The following is a 23,577-nucleotide window of genomic DNA, read 5'->3' as shown; positions in this document are numbered from 1 at the left end:
CCCTTCTTGGGTGTCACCCTTATTGACTTCAGAAGCCTTTCCAAATACCCTCTTCCCACAGTGGCTGGTCCTTCCCTTCAGTTCTGATGACACTGCCTGCACCTTCGAGGTCTGCAGTCACATACTACCCTCTGTTCATATCTAACATTTCAAGCTTCTTTTCCCCAAATATAACTTCTAAGGAATAGGAAAGCTTCCTATCCTTTATGTCTATGAATCCCTATGGTATCTATTACAACCCATCACACAGGATCTGCTTAAAACAAAGGAGAAATTGAAGGAATACATTTTATTTTAGTAGCTTTAGTAATAATAAGCATTTGCTAGCATAGTGCTGGAATATAATGAGTGCTGTACAAATATCAAGTAGGCCAAGACAAACTTCTTAATACCTCAATTCTTATCAAATATAGCACACAACTAACACAGCTATAAACACCTTACTTATTACACATTTTATAAGAAGTACAATAATGGATAGTTTTGTCTAACCTGGGTTAGTGAGGGTTATCTTATCAATAATCCAATACATCTTTACTAACACCCTCACAATGAATACCTGCTCACACATGCTCCAACATTACTGGATGTTGTTGTATTTTATCCTGATTTACGAAGTTGCTTTCTTAATGTTTGGCCAAAATATATGCACTCTCCCTCATGCCTCCTAGCCATGATAGCACTTCTTTTTCTCTAGCTCTTGGCTGTATTAAGTCAAAGACTTCACTGTTGGCATAAGAATTATTTATAGGAAAGGAAGAAGATGGAGGAGCTGAGTAATTTTTGATGAAAAGCAAAGAGAAAGCTTGGCAAAGTAAAACAAGCTTTGATTCAGACTTATGGCACTAAGATGAAATGATTTTATGGCTTCTGAGTCTTGGCAGAGTTCGATATTGCACACGCTGACACTTGACAACAGAGATCACACTTAATTAATCAGTGCCACTGCACAAAAATGGAAGTAGAATTAAGCTTGATCTATTTCAGCAGCCAACATGAAGCCCATCAGGGTGCATATTGTACAATATCTTTGGAAAGCACTTCAGAGTTCTGCTAAAGCTGATTCTAAACCTCCACTATGACACAGTAGCCTCACTCTTAGTCACATACCAAAGATAAATGAATTTATAAGTACAGACATATGTAAGAATAGTAAGATGCTACACGGCAGTGAAAACAAAGAATAAAACTATTTTCACACAAAGTGTTATGAATCTCACAAATACAATGATGAGTAAAAGAAGCCAGAACAAAAATACATCATATGATTCTGTGTACACAATGTTTAAGAAGAAGCAAACTAATATATAGTTGTAAGTCATAATAGTGGTTACCTTCAGTGAGAGAAATAACCAGGAAAGGTCCCAGGGAGACCTCTGAGTTGTTAAAAATGTATTTTGATAGGATTGGGAACATGGTAGAAGAAAAGATAAACTCAGGAGATACTTAAAATACATATTTAACTCTCAAAATAATGAAGAAAACATAGGAGAATTAGGATTTGGAAAATTACAAATTCAGTTCTGTATGTGTTGGTTGTAGGCATGTGTAAAAATGCAAGAAGGAGTACACCTAATATCTGTGAGTTTTACTTTATATATGTCATATATAAAAACTTTAAAAGAAAATGGAGTAGGATCAAATTTCAATGGGACACGTAAAGTCTGTGGAGTAGCAAGCCTCATACATAGGTATCGATGGATAAGCACATATCTACATTAGCTGATAGTCCAGTGACAGAATCCATGGCTTAGGTTCCCAAGCATCATTTTGAACACTCATCTCAATTAACAGTGCAGTTTCTGCCCTGGTGATCCTATTGCTTAATTTGATCATAAAATCAGTGGAAAACTTTAAATTTTCTATGCTGAATCTTATGAGAAGGTATTTCATAAATATTGGTTATTGACTAAGTACCAGGTTATATGTCTGTATACAAATGTCACAAGAGTTTGGAGGCTCGAGAAATTCCTGTTTGTTGAGTACACAGGCAATTTCCTGAAAGAGAAAATTGAGCGAGATTCTGAAAGGCTAGGGACAGATGCAAAGGTTGTAAAGTATGGAAGAATTTCATTTGGATTTTTAGTCTGAATGACAAACTTTTAAATAGCATTGTGACTAGGCATATTTTTTGGAGAACCATGATCTTACATCACATTTGTTATTGTATGACAGTTACCTCAGGCACTTGAGAGAGTCCTCAATTAGAGGAACAGTATAAAAAACCACTAGGGTCTAAGTGAATGATTACATTAAAAAAGCAGCCTAGGTCTAAATTGCAGAAGACCATGCATGTCACACATGAACAGATTCTTTAGGCAATATCCAATGACAACATGGCATCTGTGCTCAGTCACTCAGTAGCACAGGCCAGCTGTGCAACTAGCATTAGTAACAGTACATTCTGTAAGTGCTTCTGGTGTTTTCAACATGATGTCAAACATCTGGACACTTGGAAGTGGATTCCTGATAGCTGTCTTTCAGTTGCCATCTGAACTCTTTGTTATTTTTCAGATATAACAGCTATTTACACAACTGAAGGAAAATTGATATAAAAACCTTAAGATCTTTGCAAATCTTAGAAAAATGATAACAGAATTATAATATAAAACTACAGTCAACAATTCTGAACAGTATCTTAGTGTTTTATTTAGGAAGGAACCCAAGAGTCTCACACATGCAGGGCAAGCAATCTCCCACTTAGCTATTGCCAGACCCCTTGGTGTTTATTACACAAATAACATTGTCTGATGCCAATAATTTGTTCTGTAAGACCTCAGAGGTTTGAGGAACAATTCATTGGCAGTGAAATTAATAATGCTGACACTATTAAAAAAAAGTCAGGAAGACAGTAATTTGACACTATGGTTGAGATCTCTTGCATGTCCACTTGATCAGAGACTTGGCATACAATATCTGTGATGGTTAATCTCTACTGTCAACTTGAGAGATCTAGAATCACCTGGAAGAAAGCCCTCTGGGGGATTATCATGATTAGATTAATCGAGGTGGGATGATCATCCACTATGAATGGTACCATACTGTGGACTGGGATCTTGGACTGCATAAAAAGAAGAACGTAGGATGAGCACAAAGATTTGTGGCTCTTTGCTTCTTATTAGGCATTTGTTGTGACAAGTTGCTTCAAGCTCTTGCTGCTTTGACTTCTCTGCCATGCAGTCTGCACCCTTGAACTGTGAGCCTGAGGAAACCCTTCCTTGCTTACGCTTTGTCAGAGTATTTTATCACAGCAACAGGAAAAGAAACCAAAACACTCAATGAAAAATAATTATCATTTGTGCAATTATGTGTATTCAGAAATTTCTGAAGTACTTAACAAATTATTATGTTGAATATAAATATGTCCTAAGTTCTCCACTGATTTTACAAAACAAGCCTTTTGTGTTTCATCTTTAGATTTTTAAAAACCTCAGAATAATTTTTACTACTAGCATAATTTTTTTAGAAATAAATAAACTCAAGTTGTGATTTTTCTTGTTATAGTTCCTTTCTAATTTGGTCTTAAGGCCTCTCTGTAGAGAATGGCTATAAGCCAAGGGAGATACCGTGTAAGACATACCTGACCTGGGGGAGAGGTGTGATGGGGAAGTCAGCTGGGTACGAGGCTATAGGAGATGAAACAACAACAACAAAAAGTAAAGCACAAGAAATGCTTTACTTACATATCCCAGAGAGTTAGAGGTATCAGTAGAGGATGCCCAGACGAGAAGTCTGAAGGCAGCCAGATGTGTAGGAGCAAGAAAGAGAGGACCTGTCTGCGCTTTATTAAGGTCCATGTGCATTATCCCTTAGGCTTCCCACAAGGGTTGTAGATTGGCTAATTAGAGGAAAACGTGAAAAGTGGTTAGTTTTATATAAGATTCTGATGCTGAGCCCTAAGAGTGATAGAGGACAACCTTGAGGGTTGGTCTTCATCTTCCACCTTGTAGGCAGGGTCTCTCTTTGTTGCTTTGCTGCTGCACTGCATACAGCAGGCTAGCTGGCCTGTGAGTTGTGGGGATTCTCATTTCTCCCACTCCCATCTCACTACAGGAGCATTAGGATTACAGACATGACCTACCCACCCGGCTTTATGTGGGTTCTGGAGAGACTAACTCAGTTCCTCATGCTTGCAGGGCATTAACCCAGCCTGAACAAGTTTCTTCATGGTTAGCAGCTATGGGATACACTGGGCTCAGAGGGTCTGCTTTAACTAGTCCAAAGGATCAGGTTTCAAACAACTCACGACAGGCCTAATAATGGTGGATCTTAATGATGAGTGTATGTTGAACCACACGCATGCCACCAACTACTTTAAACTTAGGACAAAAACTTAGCCTTAGTTTTTATTTCATGGATTCATTAAGGGTAGAAGCTTAATAGAAAGTTGTATATATAGTGGATTATAGTAGAAATAATGAATCCTGGTCAGGTATGAATTTATGATTTTAAATATACCAAGACAGGTGTAGACATAGTTACAAATTTGTATAGTTACAAATATTCATGCATCTATTTTTAACTCTATCCACAGAATGGGCCTAGCATAATGACCATATTTAGCATTGAGATCTTAATTTCCAAATATCATTCTTCACTAAAACAACTAGAGATCTTCCAAGAAAGGACTTTTTCCAGGCTGGGGCGGGGTGGGGGGATGAGAGCCTGGAATACATTTTTATTAAGTAAAGAAGTACACACACATACATTTACATACAATACACACATACACAAAGAGATGTATATGAGAGAGAGAGAGAGAGAGAGAGAGAGAGAGAGAGAGAGAGATCATGGGGATGGGCCAAAAAGAAAACTGAACCTAATTAAAGCATGCACACTAGCCAAATCTGGGAATGGAAATACAAAATGACAGAAATGGATTATATCCCACTGATTAAAAATCCACAGTACCACACTGTTACACAAAGACAAATAAGTAAGTCAGAAAGTGGAAAAATTTCTTTAGCATAGATAGGAAGCTACCTGATATAATTGTAGAAGAAATTAGGCAGGGTGGCATGCATCTGTAGTCCCAGCACTCAGGAGACTGAGGCAGAAGGACCACTTGAATCCAGAGATTTGAGACCAATCTAGAAAATATAATGAGACCTCTTATTTCAAACAACAATAACAAATGTCTTTGAATTGGGAATGTGCTAGAGTGCTTGCCTCACATGTCAGAAACCCAGGGTTTGAACTATAGCACTGCAATACCAAAAATTTCTCACAGTTGTACAGGAACAATGAAATTAGAAACTTGTAATGAGCAATCATCATAAGAGAAATTGATTTAGGCGAGACACATCACTAAATGCCAAACAAAGGTGAAAATTTTAGGAGGAATAAATGTCTATATCTATATCTATGTACACACACACACACACATATATATATATATATATATAGAGAGAGAGAGAGAGAGAGAGAGACTCTATAGTCTATCTAGTCTATATATAGTCTAGGATATCTCTATATCAGGTTTTTATTAATTTAAAAGGGAAAAATAATAACAAATAGAGGGGAAACCTAAAAGTACCACCTTAACCAAGTGATCAGTTTTAACAACATTCATGCTGGGCAAGTGAACATTACGTGCTTCTGATATGAGATTCTTGAGAAGAATGTAACATTCTGATATTCCTGACAAATGTGAATCTTCAGTCTAATAATGAGAAAATCAAAACTCCAGATGAAAAGAAGTTCTACAAAATGACTGGCTTATCCTCTTCCACAGTGTCAATGCCACAAAAATTAAGGTAATGACAGGAGCTGTTCCAAGCTGAAAGAGACAAAGATGACAGCTGGATGCCATGCATAACATATGAGTTTCATTGCTCTGTAGAGCATTATGGAAAAGATCTGAATAATATATACAGAGCAGATCATGGTACCAAGACAATATTAATTTCCTGATATATTTGCACTATGGTTATGCAAAAGAATGGACTTATTTTTAGGAGATACACTGATGCATTGGGAAGAGGTTGAGAGAGACATAGATAGAAAGATGTTAACATCCGGAGAATTTACAAGAAGAGCACATGGGAATTCTTTGTGCTATCCTTGAAACTTTCTTGCATATATGACATTATAACAAAATAAAGTAAAAGTTAAAAACTATAGAAAAATGTAGATCCTGCACCTACACCCTCAACACGTGCTCCTAGCACATTATCATGTTTTAACTTTTTTGGCACTGGTTCTGTTTCCTGGTTTTGAATAAACTCAGTTATTATTTTAAGAATTTTTAGCTTATTTTTATTCTGATTATTAAATTTCTTAGAATGTTTTATTCATAAGTTAGGCTGCAATCCAAATATCCTCTAAGCCATTTTCTAAAGTGTAGTTCTCAAGCAGGACAAAGTAACATTTGCCTATGTGGTCAGTTGCTTTTCTAAAAACAGCTCTCTTCATATATAGGCATTTCATTTTACCTTCAATAATCAGACAATGAGAATAGATAATTTATCACATTCCCCTTTTGCTTCTTTATGAACAGGAAGCAGCAGCAGATCTTAGTGTTTACATTGCAGTCATCATATTTGCATTTTTAATTTAGTAGCAGTAGTGTATGTGTGTGCATGCATGTGTGTGTGTATAGATACACATACATGCCATGGCATGCATGTGGAGGTTAGAGGACAACTTTGTGGAGTCAGTTCTCTCCTTTCATCTTTACATGGATTCCAAGGATTAAGTTCAGGTCATCAAGCTTCTGTGTGTGCAGCAAGCACCTTTACCCACGGAGCCATTTCACAGGCCCTAGTAACCATACTTAATGAGAGAAATGCATATTTCTTTAATATGCACTACATGACTAGATTTTCTATCTTCATTTTATGAAAGAAAATGTAGTACATATTATACAATAATTAAATAATTTGGGTCCAGAAAGGTGGCTCAGTGGTTAAGAGCACTAGGCTGTTCTTCCAGAGGACCCAGGTTTGGTTCCTAGCACTCACATAGCAGCTAACAACCATACATTACTCCAGTAACAAGGGATCCAACTCCCTCTTCTGGCATCTATGGACATTATACTCACAGGTACACTTACATATATGCAGGCAAAACACTAAAACACACAAAGTTAAAGTAAATGCAGTTTTTTAAATTAAAAAATTAAGAATTTTTAAAATTTCATGTGCCAATCTATGAAATGCAGTTAATGAACAGTGTATACGTTAATATTGTGCTTTAAGAGAACCTACACTACTGTATTAGTTCACAATTATATGATATACGCTTTGAAGGAAAAGCTGGGTCCATATTGAACATATTATTAACACCTATGAGAGGAACTCAATACAGCATTTTGGTAATGATACTTTATCCAAATTTTTAAAGTAGATGAAGATTTGGGGCTTACTAAGTAATAATATATAAAGAAACACACCTTGTGTAGGCAAATGAAAGCTGGGGTTTCAGCTAAATTAACAAGCCGCTCATCTCGAACGTTAATCGTGGGCACTATGGCAGAAGGGAGGTCTTTTGGGTCCTCGTCCTTCTTTTCTTCTGTTGCTGCAGCTGCTGCTGGTGCTGCTGTTGCTGCTGCTGCTGCTGCTGGTGGTGCTGCTGTTGCTGGTGCTGCTGGTGGTGGCAGTGGTGGTGCTGCTGCTGCTGCTGAGTCTTCTTGTTTATCTTCTTCCTCCTCCTCCTCTTCTTCTTCCTCTTCATCTATGTCTGTGCTACTGTCTTCCATTGTTCACAATCCTATAATAAAATTGTTCAACATTCAGTTAGCTAAGAAGGCCTTCATTTAAGAAGCAAGACTAACAAAAACTAGTAAAAAATTAGTTGTTCCTCAATACAACTTCAATACACTGTAAGTCAGGAAAGTTAGCTATTATCTTATTATTAAAGACTCTGCTGTAAAGCTCTCTCTCTCTCTCTCTCTCTCTCTCTCTCTCTCTCTCTCTCTCTCTCCTCTACTGTCTTTCTGCTGGGGACAAGACCCAGGGCCTTCAGCATGCTACTCAAGTGTTCCCACTGACATATACCCCCAGCCCCAGATGTTCTCTATTGCTACAGTCAAATCTATAATTCTAATGACAAAGTAGGCTATTGATGCCTTACTTGGGAAATAAAATATATAGCTTTTCTAGATGAACTCCATGAGGGCAGAAACTGAATTTCTGAGTATAATAGTATAAAACCTTTACCCTTAAAATATAACATAAAATTGGGAACTGGAGAGATAGCTCAGCAGTTAAAGGCCTTGCTTTAAAAGCAAGGAGAATTTCGACTCCCAGAACTCATGTAAATATTCAATGACTATGACCATCTACTTGTAATTCCAGTCTGAGAGGGCAGAGACAGGGCATTCCCCAAGCAAGCTAGCTGGAAAAATTAGCCATGTCAGGGAACTCTGGGTGTGACTGAGATTCTGTCTCAAAGAGTAGGGTAGAAGACCCATCAAGAAGATTCCTGACATTAACTTTGGGGCTTAACATGTTTGCACACATGTATGCACCAACACACATGCAAACATGTATACACACATACACATTAAAACTACACACACATAAACACACACACACACACACATATATATATATATATATATATATATGTATGTATGACACCCACAATTAATTGCAGACTTTGGAAAATATAAAACAAAGAGCCAGGGCACGGGAAGGGTGAGTGTAGGCAGAAATAAGCTCTTGAGAAGCCAAGCAAAGGAACAGGCAACAGAGACAGTAATCACACTTAGCAGGGCTGAGCACATCTCATCTCAGGAAGAAGACACTTTTCATTCATTTAATTGCAAAGGAGAACAAGGATTACAATAAATGCGAGTCATTTCTGAAATAAGCACACAGGACCTTTCTGGCTATCATGCTAGGCAAATCTCACTTAGCTCTCTGATGCCTCTACCATATAGAGCTTGTCCATGCTTCTGTACCCACCCTTAAAACACTGTACTGCAATTTACTGCTTTTCATATCCTCTCCTCCCTAACTGTAGTCCTTAAAATGGAAACTATGTTTACCTAGATATCATCAATACCTAGCAAATACCGTCATTCTAGAAGATATGTGAAGAATATTTGCGAGTAAAACAAACTCTGCTACTCTTCTGATTTTACAACTGCAAATGATTTGCTTGGTTTTTCAGAGGTAAATGCTAATATGAAACCATCAATGTAACAGTAATCTATTCAACATACTAGAAAGGCAGTTTGTCCAACCCAAAAGTCACAAAGGAGCAAAACTGAAGCTCTTCCCTGATTTCTGTTACCAGCTTCGAAAAGCTTTCTTCACCAAATCATACTGGCAGCTTCCTACATGGCTGCAGAATCCAGTGTAAAACAGATGTGTTTTGTTTTTTAAAAAGTAAGAAAAATTTGGGACTGGAGAGATGGCTCAGTGGTTAAGAGTACTGGCTGCTCTTGCAGTTTGGTTCCCAGCACCCACATGGCAGTTAACAACCATCCCTAACTCCAGTTCCAGGGGATCTGATGCCCTCTTCTGACCTCCTCAGACATTGCATGACACAGGTGCACTTACATACATGCAGACAATGCAATCATACACATAAAATAATAAATAAAATATTTTTAAAAAGCAAAAAAAAAATTACTACGAAAGTTACCAAAATATAAAGTTTTCCCTTTAAAACTATTTATTGCTTATGGAATATAACAGGATATGTAAATAACAAAATAAATATAAACAATATAAATTTCAAGAAAATGTTCTGGTATAATAATTTTACATAATTAAATAATAGTGAAGTGATACCTTGACTGATCTTAAGATTTTTCTGACTCATATTTTCTGCAAAATTATTTATTAGGTCATCAAAATTTATACTTCTGCAACTTCATTTTTAATTGACATAATTGAAAATGATGTCAGTTTCTTTTGGGAAATATAAACTCACAAAAAAATTGGCAATGTTTAATTTTGAAAAGAATCTTCCTATGGCCACATGTGTTATTAAGAGTATTTACAGGCTATTCAAAAGAACAAGAAAAATTTCTGATAAATCATTTCAAAATACAACCTCTAGAGCTGATGAGTCTCTTTTGTGAAATGCCGTCCTCCAAGCATAACAGTCATTACATTAGGCTTTTGTTTGTTCATTTTTTCGTTTTTTTGTTTTTATTCTTGTTTTTTCTTTTAATTTTATTTATTATTTTTATGTGTATGCGTATGTTGCCTGCATGTAGGTAAGTGCACCCGTGTCATGCAATGCCCACAGAGGTCAAAAGACAGCGTCAGATCCTCTAGGACTGGAGTTACAGACAGTTGTTAGCTGCCATGTGGGTGCTGAGATACAAACCCAGGTCTTCTGCAAGAACAAACAGTGTTCTTTCCCACTGAGCCATCTCTCCAATCCTTTTATTTTTGTTTTTTATAGACAGAGTATACCTGTAGTCCCAGCTGGCCTGGAATGCACTATGTAGACCAGGCTAGTCTTGATTTCAGATTTCACAGCGAACCACCTTGTCTCTGCTTCTTGGGTGTTGGAATTATAGGTGTGTATCACCATGCCCCACCTTACATTAGTTTAAAAACTATCTTTATTAATTCTTTTGAGTATTTCATACATTGTATTTTGATCATATCCTCACCCCCAATTCCATCCAGCTGAGGAGCTAATGGAATTTGATAGCTGCAGGGAGATGAGGAGTCAGTTTTATTTAAGGGTCATTACATTCTTTAAAAAATATTTAGTATTTCATATAATGTGTTTTGATCATGTTCAGATCTCCTCCCATATCTGCATGCCCTCTTACATCTCCCTCCTATCACAATTCATTCCTCTATTATTAATTTTTTATGGCCTCGTGAGTTTATTTCTTGTTCCTGTCATTACATTCTTAATCAGAGCAGTTGTGATTACCTGCAGGAGACCCACAAGATGGGCCTGTTGACCTTCCCTCAAACAAGGCAGGGGGGAGGTCATTAGACTCTCACCTGACATTCCAGTGCTCCCACCTACACCTCTTTCCCAGCTGTTTGTAATTCTGCCTCAACTGCCATGGTCTCAGGGGGTGCTATTGAATTTAGTGGGTGGAAAGCTAACTGGCATGGGGGCAGGGCTCCATCTATGCAGCCATAGGGACATCTTCATTGAAGCTCTTTTGAAGTCACCAAGGCTGCTCTAAACAAAGCCAATAAACTCGTGATTCATCAAGGCAGGGGTGGAATCCTGACTTTTCTCTGTCATTGGTGCTCTATCTGGGGAGCAGTCATTTGTTCATGTCACCCCAGGAAAAGTTAATGCAACTGTCTCATAAATTTTTTTTTCTGCCTATATGAAGATAAGTCAAAGGTCCTGCTCAACCATTGGCTTCGCTTGGAAGCATGGAGGAAAAGATTCTCTGTGTTGACCCTCCTTTTTATAGACTGGACACTGGTTCGAGTCCATCTGGTGGGGTCTCCTCGGCCTCCTTGATCAAGAGGACAGGTGACCCACTACCATTATAGGACATTTTGAGAGATGCTCATAGTCCCCTGGAACTAGTTGACCTAGGAGGGCTAGGAGCAAAAACTGTCCTTTATGTCCCTCTGACCAAATTATTACAGGCCTCAAAGTATGTCTGTTAAACACCCAAGAAGGTTAGTTCCACCAGTCTGGTATTTTTAATTACTATGTGTCATGCAGGTAAATCTTGAGCAAAGATCAGTTGTTCTCAGATAACCCTTACCTACGAGTGTTTAACAGACATACATTGAGGTCTATAATAATTTGGTCAGAGGGACATAAAGGATGCCTTTTTCTCCTTGCCCTCCTAGGTCAACTAGTTCCAGGGGACTATGAGCATCTCTCAAAATTCCTATAATGGTGATGGGTCACCTGTCCTCTTGATCAAGGAGGCTGAGGAGACCCCATCAGATATACTTGAACCAGTGTCCAGTCTATAAAGAGGAGGGTCAACACAGAGGAATCATTTCCTCCATGCTTCCAAGCGAAGCCAACCATGGTCGAGCAGGACCTTTGACTTATCTTCACATAGGCGGAACTGGTAAAAGAAACGAGCCAGGGGCTCCTCCCAAGCCTATGTGACCCCTGATGTACAGATCCTCAAATGACCTTAAGAGTAAAAATAAAATTGTTTATGTGGACCAACTATGTGGCCTTAAATACCCAAAAGGGAAGTATAACCAAAGATAAAGAGGCATATATAATTTCATAAGAGTCCATATGCATAGTTAAAGGCTATAACAAGTAACAATGCCAGACAAGCGATACCTTCTTTTGAGTTGTTGACCAGGGTGGCCAAAGGGATTCCCAGATAGAAACCCAGGATAGAACTTGGAAATTGAACAGCAGACCCCAATCTTATCCAAAGGAATATTGACAACTGACTACTGTTAGGTGAGGAACAGCTGACCCTCCTAAAATAAAGACCTCTAGACAGGCTGACTAGATTCACAAGAAGGGCAAGTAGTGGGGAATGGCTGGGGTGCTGACAACACAGCAGACAGTAGCAGAGATATCAGAGTATAAGGGCTCTAGTCGGGGGAGGGAGGCTATGGGAGGGTGCTATCTGGGAAGTGGGTGTAAAAATAAATAAAAAAAATTTTCTGAAGAGATTGATCTCTATATACATCAGTTTAATGTATAACTTTAAGTACAAATTATTTAGCATTCATTTTAATGTTTCCTATGACATTTATGCAACTTGTGAAGACTGTGCAGGAATCTAAGAGGGGCTTTACATTCAGTATCTACACCAAAACACTTGCTTATGCAGCCCATTTGTATAGGTTCAAAAAAACAAATTAAAAAAATATGTTCCTTGTTAATTCTTAGCTTAGTAAAAAACTTCATCCAAAGAATATTCTGCCAAACGCAATGATCTTTCAATTTAATTTGTATTTATAAGCTTGTGAATATTTCACTTACAAAATACTGTAGTAATTTTCAAAACTGGAATTTCCATAACTCTCCAACACTTTATTGCAGCTTTTATGTTTTTGCTTTAATTTTGTAATAATTTGCTAAGATGCTTTTAAACTAAAATGCTTTCTGCTTGAGTGCCAGGAGTTCTGTCCTTAATGATGTCAATTTGTACCCAAGTCCTGCCTGACACTTGGGAAGCAGAGGCAGGGGGATCTCTGTGGGATTGAGGCCAGCCTGGTCTACATAATGAGTTCCAAGCCTGCTGCGACTACAAGGAGAACCTGTCTCAAAAGACTAAAGAAAAAGATAATGACTAAGTATTTCAAGGTGATGGCACACAGCATTTAGCCTTAGCTTATAAGGTTTCCTTTGATCCATACTGGTTCCATTAGAGTGGCTCTGCCCTTCTGTAGAGAGAGCTAATAAGGTGCCTCCCTGATTGAAACAATACCAGTCTCATTATACACTCTTTTGATGTCTGGAATACATAAACCTGCACTTGGTCAAAAGAACAGTCCATTTAATACTCTTGTCAGAGAAGATAGTATACTTGTCTTGGTTTTAATGTCTACTCTTCAGCTCAGTCTGCACTATCTCATGTCTGTCTTACTGGATTTCTGGTACTGGTTGAGAAGGTGCCTCATTCTTTCATAGAATGCATGTTCTTATAATATGAAACCAGAAGGCTTGGTGGTTCTGATTCTTGAATTCATTGATCAAGGGGTGAAAGACACATCATTATTACTCAATTTTCTCCTTTTCCAACTGAGAATATCAGCAGCTAAATATCAAGAATTTTCAAAGATGCACATAATTAAAAACCTGAAAAGAATCAAAGCAGGACTGTGACTAAGATCTCTTTGCCACGCCGGATAAGGTTAAGGGAGCCCCAAAGGGAAACACTGTTCTTAGGAAGCTGGATACTCAGTCTGAATTTGGACTCCTGTGTATAGATAGTAGAGAGCACTTGCATTTTTGCAGCTATCTGGTGATGGAGCAAAATGGCTTGGAAAGTGTGAATGTGGTGACTAGGAGCCACCACTGTGCAGAAAACAGACATCATGGTGAGAAAAACCAGGTAGATGACACTGACTTTGGGGGATTTAAAAATGGATGTCAAGACAGAAACCAAAGAACTAGAGACACAACTTTTAAAAAGCTGTAACAGAAACAGGTGTCAAGGAGGCTTGAACCGCAGAAGCAGGGTGACTGCACACGGCACACTTCTGGGGGACTCCAGGGCACAGTAAGGAAGGATGTGGTCTTACATCTAGAAAGCAGCGCACAAGAATCAGACACGAGATTTGATACACAGAGAAGAAAAGACTGGTGAAGAAGACACAAAGTGAAACCCCAAAGCTTCAGTCCCATCTCAGAACTTCTCACTCCTCTGTCTTTCACTTCATCTGGGGGTAAAGATAAAAGCTAAAACAGGAAACTTCACAAAGCAAAATGAAGCAATGAGCTTTGCACACACGACCACTTCCTCTTCTTTAAAACCTAACTTAGGTGCTCATCTCTTTGTTTTGATTCTGAACTCGTAAGGGAAGCTTTCTTGACAGTTTCAAGGAGTATATATAAAAATTAAAGCACACATGTTCTGGAGAACAGGGCAAGGCTACACAGTGCTTTTCTGATGGTAAGATGGCAATACTCCAAAAAAGATATGGTAAGAAACCATATTCCCTTTCAATAATACCAGCCATAGGACCCACAGATTTGGCTCATTTTAGAAAGAACAGGCTGTAACTTAAATGTCAAACATGTTGTATCTCCCTCCCAGGTTCCCACACTGTCTGATCATTTGTTTTTTATAACTGAGCTCTTCTAATTGCCTGGAATCACAATGCATGTCCTTTCCCCAGCAGCCCAATGCTGTAGGTCAGACTGGTGTGTGTTTCTACAGCAACTCTTAGAGGAAGGGAGAACTCTCCAACACTTCCATAGATTTATTTTTGTTTCTGTTTCCAAAAATATTTTTTAAATCACAGAAATGTCAAAAGGCTGGTAACAAAATATTGTGGTATAGAGCTGTATGAGCAGTGCCTCCCAGTCCTGTCAGCTCAGCTTTGGGATCTCACGTATCTTTCTTTTGAAGAGCACATTATACGTCTCACTGAAAATCCATCCTAAGAAGACTCTGGTCTGCATGACGACCAGCTCAGAACACTAGGCAGCCATGCTTTGACATTTTCCTTGTTAGCCTTAGCCTTTAACAGCTGCCCCAGCCCAGGGCAGCCAATCTTAAATGAGGCATACTCAGATTCATTTAATGAACAACAGTAGTATCAGGTGCTACCAAACTAACAGTCCTAAATGCAACACATAAAATTATTTTTTTCATGTACAGGCCTTTTCTTCCAAGTACAATTAAACAAGATTGATCATTATAGTGTTATACAAAGACTAAATTAGACTTGATAAATAATGCTTAGCTGGCATGAAAAACCAGAGGGAAATGTACTAGTTCAAAAGCCTACTGAAAATTTAGACTTAAAATAGTTTTTAAAGACATAGAAGAAAAAATATTTTCACGAAAACAGGGTAAAGGCTAGGAGTGGTGGTATACACCTTTAACCCCAGCACTTAGCAGGCAGAGGCAGGTGGATCTCTTTGAGTTTGAGGTCAGCCAGGGCTACATCATGAGACCCTGTCTCAAAAACAAAAATCAAAACAAAACAAAACAGACAGTAGAAGAAAAAGCTTTGTCATTCAAAGACCCAGTAAACACACCTTCTTTCTGTTCCTAAAAATAACACACACATACAAATGCAAAATAACCCTCTTGAAAAAGAATTATGCAAAAAAGTCCATTCATGCACACACAAATACACACACACATACATATACTACACACACATATACAACATGCATACACAACACACACATGCACATACCACACACACAACACACACACATACAAATGAAAACTGTAATTATGTACAGATAAAATTTGTCTCATAATTGAAGTATTGAAGGACAATGTAGTCTGTAATACTTTTAAGTAAACACATACAGAAGAAAGCAAAACTTGGGGCTGAAGAGATTGTTCAGTTAGTAAAATGCTTGAGGACTTGAGTTATAGTCTCTAGCACCCAGCCAGTCTAGCTGAACCTGCAGGCTCCAGGTTCAATGAGAGACCCTTTCTCAAAAATGAGGACCCAAAGCTATGGTACAAGATAGGCCCTGCTCCTTGGGATGGAAAGATGCTCAGAGTGCTAGGTTTCCTCATTGCGCTAGCCTCTTGCCTCTGTCTCCCCATGCCTACTGGGTCCTATGAAAAGCTCCTTGCCCTCGCTTCAAAGGTTCTTGGGTGTTTTCCCTTCTTAGAGCTCTTTACTACCATTTCTATATAGGTATAACACATAGGATCATGAGAAAGAAGCAACGTCCATGCGGCTGAACTGTCACAGAAATAGACATGCTTTTGTCTCCAACACAGACCACTGGTCACCTTTGTTGGCATGAAGGCTTCATGCCCAATGGCCACTCACTGTGTACCTAAGGCAGTGTTTAAAAGCCCTTTGTAATTTAATATTACTTCCTTTATTTTGAGCAACAACTATACATCACATAAATTATCTCCATCTTGTAGAAAAGGAAATTGAAACTCAGAGGGCATAGAGGCTACACCCAAGATCAGCACCAATAAATGGCTGGGGTGATTTATTCAAATCCTCCCTGAGCTCAAGGCCCTTTCCCTTTCATATTATATCACATTTAAGACTTTCTTCATGGTCTTGGCAAAGCCCTTTTCTCTTGGTCTCCAGTAACAGAAACAGAACTATGGACACAGGCAGGTTGATGGAATCCAGTGTGTCGCTGCAACACCATAGACCAGGGCTGCTCTAGCAAAGAGCAGGTTGACACAGGACCAAGCAGGTAAGACAATCAGTCCTTGGAAAGCAGTGATTATTAGGCAATCCTTGAGGTGGTAACTTTAAGCTGGAAAAAAACAATGGATTCTAGAATTTGTTGCTATAGTTACAAACAAAAAGAAAGCCTTCATATGTACATACTGGTTTTACATCTGAAGTAATGTGCAGTCGTTCTACAAGTCTTTAGAAAGTCAAAGAGTACCAAAAGGGTCCTTTCAGCTCCCTCAGTAGTTTCCAAATAACTTAGTAGTGTGAAGGCTAACACTTTCAGATCTCACAGGAGGGTTGGAATGCCCAAATAGATCTACAGCTGACAGTTTTCTAGAAGGGCTGTGAAAAAGAGATTCTACATATTTGGGCCTGACTAGAATCCCCACATGCAGGCCACCACTTGGGCTTTAAAAACTTCACTGTCTCCTTGCTTGAGTTTTTAAACACAAAACCAGAAAAAATTTAGAATGTCATAATGCTAGTCTACACAGCTTATCTAAGAAATTGCCTTAGCTGAGTGTGGTGGTACATGCCAGTAATCACAGCACTTAGGAGGCAGGAGAACAGTGAGTTCTAGGCCAGCCAGGGCTATATACTGAGACCAGTGTCTCAAAATAACAGTCAAAAACAATAAATAGACACTGCCTTGTAAACCTACTTTTTCAGTTACCATTTCCTCTTCCCCTTTCTCTGCTTCACAGGAACTCTGCACTTCCACAAAGAGCTTTACAAAACCTGGGCTTTTCCTGCTTCCCAGCAGCAGCCTGGCTGTTGTTGTTGTTCTCTTCCTCCCCCCCTTCCACCCTCCTTCCTCTTTTCGTCCATCTCTCTTTCCCGCCTCCTCTTTGTCCTATGTTTCACCTGAGACTGGATTCATAGTTTTAACTCCCAGAATAACACCAAGTCATGGAAATGACTATATTTGAAGTTCATCAGTTTAGACTTCAATCTCATTTCTTTGCTTCTTGGGTGACTTTGAGCAAAATATTCAATCTCTAGCTCTTTCCTAAGCTGCACAACGATCTAACGATACTGTGATGATGAAATGGGGCAAGGCCAGTGGAGTCTCAGCACAGAGCCTAACATATAGTCCTCAAAAAAGGTTAGCTCCCATCCACCGCCTTGTTCATTTTGCTTTCATGTTCAGTGCTCCTTTAATTATTTTGACAGCTGGACCAAATGTTTTAATAATATATAAGCGACATGACCTGGTCCTCTCAAGAATGAATTTGACCCAGAATTCCAGTCAGCCATGAGTGTGAGAGCAGAGCAAAACACAACAAAACGAGTAATCCTCAAATTCCACTCGAGATCTGAAGTCTAGGATAACAATGACTGTATAGGACACTTGGGTATCGGTGAAGCAGAGAGCAAGCAACACGATTTTTTAAAACGTCTTTAAAAGAATGCACGTCAATCCAAATCAGGAAAGAGCCACCTCAGACAAGTGAAGTAGGCAGTTTCCCTTCCCATGTCTACAAATATAGCCCTCTTTAGATTGCTTAAGTATTTCCTGTTCCTACTCACCCTAAGAGAATCCTATGTTAGTCTTCCTCCTCTGAGTACCATCTCTTAGCTTATTAACTACAAGGCTAGAAGAATATCTCCCTAGCCAATATCTACATTGGAAGAGGAAATTAAAAACGAAAATAAATTTCTGAGTTGGTGATGAGAAAGCAAGTTCACACGGCCCCTGAGATACTCTGTGCACCCTGGACCTCATCTTAAGAAATGAAATGGAATGCAGACATTCAAAAACATCAAGAAACTGATGTGCCTCCAGTTCCAAGTTGAACTTGGGGACAGAAACAAAGTTTCATATGATAAAGAAAAGAAATTTATCAGGATAGAGAGATCTGGAGAGCTCACAGAGTGGTGGGGGACAGGTTGTTGGGTCTGATAGGGAAAATGACACCCTGAGAGTCATTGAAGGTATAATGTGAGGATGTTGAGCCATAAGTTCTGGGAACCATACAATTAAGAGCCAGATGGGGATGCAGAATTCTCAGAGGAGAATACAGGCTATGCCTGGAACCAGGCAGATACACATCTCTGTAGGGATCAGTGTGATACTAATCACTGACCACGTAATCATATGCTAAAGACCAAAAACTGAGGCCTCATGTCCAGAGACATGAGAAAAAAAGGGAATTGGGAATTAAGTAGTATAAAGAATCAGCTCTATTAAGGTATAAGTTGTGTACAATAAAAGCCACAAATAGTTTGATGAGCTCTTACAAACAGTGACGGTTACTGATCACTACTGAAACCTTTGCAATATTCAATGAAGTTCCTTTGTGTCTTTCTACCCTCCATATCCACCACCCCTGGAGCATCTGACAATAACCAGTCATTTTGTCTTTTCTAAAGTTTCCTATGATCTTCTACGAAGATGTTTGTGACCCCCAAATTCATATGTTAAAATGTAATTCGAATGTGATGGTATCTGATGGTGGGACTAGTTGGGATAATAGGTCTTGTGGATGGAAGCCTCATGAATGGGATTCGTGCCTAGTGCCATTACAAGAAGCTAGAGTGCTATCTAGCTCTCATTCTGCCATGTGAAGACATGATAAGAAGAAGGCAGTGACAGTTCAGAAGTGGGTCCTCACCTGAACATGATTATTCTGGCACCCTGATTTTAGACTTCCAGCTTTCAAGATGGAGAGAAATGTCTTCTATTGTTTATAAGTCACCTATTCTTCAGTACTTTGTTATGGTATCCCAAAGTAAAACAGAATTATAGACATGTTTGGCATCTATCTCTCAGTGTGAGATTTAAACTATTCATCTACCTCACTGTTTACCAGTATTTAATTTTTTTTCTTGTTGAATTCAATTCCACTGTATACATATGCTGCTGTTTATCTGCTGTTCATCAGTTGACAGATACTTGCTTTTTTTCCAGATTCTGGTAATTATGAATCAAGTTTCTAATAGCATTAGAGGACAAGTCTCCATGTGGTTTCTACTTCTCTTGGGTAACACTAAGGAGTAGAATTGTTGGGTCATAGTTAAATGTATATTTAATGTTATAGGAAGCTGAAAATTTGGTTTCTAGCATGGCTGTACCTGGTTACAGTCCCACTAACAGCAGACAAGTATTCCTACTGCTTTACATTCTTGCCAATATTTGATAAGGATATCAAATATTCTTATCTTAAATATTTAATTTTAGACATTCTAGTGACTTTATAGAACTAGCTTTTATTTTACATTTCTATAATGACTTGTGCTGTGCATATTTTCATCTCAATATTTTCTATCTCTATATTTTCAGTAAGAATCTCTTAAGGATTGTTGGATTACTTTTAAAATCTGTTGTTGAATTTTAAGTCTTATTTTGGATAGTAGATATTTGTCAGCTGTACCTTTTGTATAATTTTCTCAGTGGATTTACTTTTCATGCTGTTGGCATTGCCATTCATACATGAGGAATTTTTTAATTTTAATGAAGTTCAGATTATTATTTCTTTTATATCTAGATCATGCCTTTGGAGATGTTATCTAAGGCATCTTCACCAGACCTAAAATCATCTTGATTTTCTCCTATACCTTCTAAAAATATCATAGGTTTCATTTCACACTAAGATCTGTGATTCATTTTGAGTTAATTTTTGTTAACACCAGTGTAAGATTCAATTTTTGCATGTGGATGTTGAACCCCATTTCATACCAACTGCCAAGCACAATTTATTGAGAAGACTATGCTTGTTTTGATGGTGTTGCATTATCTTTGCTCCTCTGTTAAAGATCAGTTGGATGGTATTGATTAGAGTCCTTTTCTGGACCATCTATTCTGTTCTAATGAGCTACTTTCTCATTCTTTTGACAATAGCTCAGTCTTGAGTACTGTAGGTTTATAGTAAGTCTGAAAATTGAGTGGTGTCAGTCCTCCACTTTCTTCTTTTAATGTTGTCTTGGCTATTCTGGATCTTTTGCCTCTCAAATGTACTTCTGAATGTTTACATCCATAAAGTAAGTTGCTGAGATTTTGATTAGTGTTACCTTGAATCTATACAACAAATTGTGAAAAACATATATCTTGACAACACTGAATCTTCTTATTTAGGAACATGGACTACATCTCTATTTAGTTGATTCCTTAGCATCTATATCTATATATCTATATCTATATCTATATCTATATCTATATCTATATCTATCTATATAGATAGATTATATGTATTCCTTAGAGTATTATATATTTTATTAGATTTAGACACAAGTATTTCATTTTGGGGGTTTATAATGTGTGATATTTTGTTTTAAACTTCAAATTCCACATGTTCATTGCTGGCATATATGAAGGAGATAGACTTTTGTGTATTAACTTGTGTCCTGTAACTGGACTGAAGTGCTTATTAATTCCAAGTTGTTTTGTTTTGTTTCTTGTTCTTTTAGATTTTCTACAGACTACCATGTCATCTTCAAACAAAAGTAATTTTATTTTTTCTTTCCCAATTGGTGTATCTTTTATTTTTTTCTCTTATCTTACTATATCATCTAGGAGCTGGAAAGAAGTAGTAGGGGGGTTGGTGATATTCTTATTTTATTCTTGATCTTAGTTGGACACCTTCTGGTTTCTTACCTTAAAACATAATATTGACTGAAGGTGTTTTGCAGACATTCTTTATCAGGTTAAGGAAGCTCCACACTGTTTTTTGTTTCCTGCGAGTGTTTGTTTAAAATTATGAATGAAAGCTAGGTGTGGTAGCGCACACCTTTAGTCCTAGCACTCGGGAAGCAGAGGTAAGCAGATCTTTGTGAGCTCGAGGCCATCCTGGTCTACACAGTGAGTTCCAGGACAGCTGGGGCTACAGGGAGACCCTGTCACAAAAAAAAAAAAAAAAAAAAACAGAAAAGAAAAATCACATGATTATATCAGTAGGAACATAAAATCTTTTGACCAAATCCAACACCCCATTCATAATTTTTTTCTTTCTTTTTCTTTTTTTTTTTTTTTTTTTTTTTAGCTTGGTGATATGATGGATTTCCTGAATCATTTATGAATGTCAAACCATCATTACATAAGTTCTACTTGGTAATGATGCATAATACCTTTTACATATTATTTTATTCAATTTAATGATACTTTGTCAAGGATTTTTTTCTTTTTGGTCTTTTTGAGACAGGGTCTCCCTATAGTCCCAGCTGGCCTGGAACTCACTATGTAGACCAGCCTGGACTTGAACTCACAGAAATCCACCAGCCTTTGCTTCCCGAGTGCTGGGATTAAAGGTGTGTGCCACCATATCCAGCTAACAAGGATATTTTTTATACCTGTGTATTTCATTGAGAAATATTGGTCTGTAATTCTCTTTTCTTTTAACGTCTTTATCTGGAATTGGTATTAAGATAACACTGGCCTAATTAGGAAGTATTCTCTCTTCTTCTACCATCTGAAAATGACTGTAGACAATTGGTATAGCTTCATTGTGAACACTTGTGCTTTCTTGTCTGGAATATTGTTAGCTATTTATACGGTTCCTCTATATATACTTGCTTATTTAGAATATTTCTTCTTCTGTCAGTTTTGGAAGATTGTATCTATCTTTCAAAAAACTAGCCCATTTATTTAGAACACCAAATTTGTGGCTATAGATTTGTTAATTCCTTTTGTATAAACTTTTTCTCTTACCCTTGCTAGAGGCTTATCAATTTTATTGGTCTTTTCTAAGGACAAGCTTTTCATTTTATTGACTTTGTCAATTGATTTCCTATTTTCAGTGTCACTTATTTCCACTGTATCTTATACTCTTTTATTCAGCTAGTTGGTACTTAACTTGCTTTGCTTTTACTTTTTTCTAGGGTATAATCTGAACTTGAAGTCTTTCTTCCTTCCAATATACATATACATTCAATACAAAAATTTCCTTCGAAGCACTGCTTTTACTGAGTCCCACAAATCTGAGTAAGTTATGCTTCTATTTTCATTGACATCAAAGCATTTTTTTTAAGACTTGAGAATTCTTCTTTGGCCTGTATGTTGTTTAAAAATGTACCTTTTAATCTCCACTTTTTTGGATTTTCCAGTTTTCTTACTTAATTCAATTATGGTCTGAAAACAGACATTGTAGGATTTCTATTATTAAACTTGGTTAAATGGTGTGATTTGTTGTTTAAACTTGGTTAAAGTGTGATTTATAGTTCCAAATGTGGTCTATCTTGAAGAGGCAAAGTTTGAGTATTCTATCACTGCTGGGAATAGTCTAGAGATGTTTGTCACATACAGATATTTGACAGTGGGACTTTCAGCAATGCTATACCCAAGGGATTGCAGAAAGAAATCCAATGAAGGTTAAGACTGTGGAAAAGTACAGCTATATCAAGAATGTAAACAGAAATAAAAATGACAGGATTCAATACCCATCTTTCATTAATAACTTTAAATATTAACATGAATGAAATGGAAAGCAGAGTATCGAGACTGGAAGATAAAGTGGACAAACTGAACCACTCAAGCAAAGACTATGAAAAATTTAAGAAATCACAAGACTGGAATATGCAGGAATTGAATGATACCATAAAAAGACCAAACTTGTGAATCATATGCATACAGGAAGGAGAAGAATCCCAATACAATGGCATGGACCAGATCTTCAACAGAATTGTGGAAGAAAATTTCCCAAACTTAAAGAAAGACATGCCCATACAAATACAAGAAGCATACAGAACACCAATCATGAACATATATTCACCAAACTCTGGGGCACCCAACTTCATAAAAATAATACTACGGGACTTTAAGACCCAGCCCAATTCATTAAAAGTAGGGGACTTCAAAATGCCATCATCTCCATTAGATAGGTCAACAGGACAGAGAATTAATAGAGAGACACCTGAATTA

General features: G+C 37.7%; 1 protein-coding gene across 3 annotated transcripts in view; it reads right to left on the bottom strand.

The window, feature by feature from the left end:
* Window positions 1-23,577, bottom strand: part of Ccdc146 (coiled-coil domain containing 146) — a 169,281-nt gene that overhangs the window by 116,271 nt on the left and 29,433 nt on the right. For all 3 annotated transcript variants that reach the window (XM_029562356.1, XM_029562357.1, XM_029562355.1), the window contains one exon: window positions 7,394-7,710. In XM_029562356.1, coding sequence (XP_029418216.1) covers window positions 7,394-7,699 — 306 coding nt within the window. In that variant the 5' untranslated portion in view covers window positions 7,700-7,710. The remainder of the gene's footprint in view (window positions 1-7,393; window positions 7,711-23,577) is intronic.

The sequence above is a fragment of the Nannospalax galili genome, unplaced genomic scaffold (genome assembly GCF_000622305.1).
Source record: "Nannospalax galili isolate Female #2095 unplaced genomic scaffold, S.galili_v1.0 scaffold312, whole genome shotgun sequence".
NCBI classification, from domain to species: Eukaryota; Metazoa; Chordata; class Mammalia; order Rodentia; family Spalacidae; genus Nannospalax; species Nannospalax galili.
This window is presented reverse-complemented; position numbering and strand designations above follow the sequence as displayed.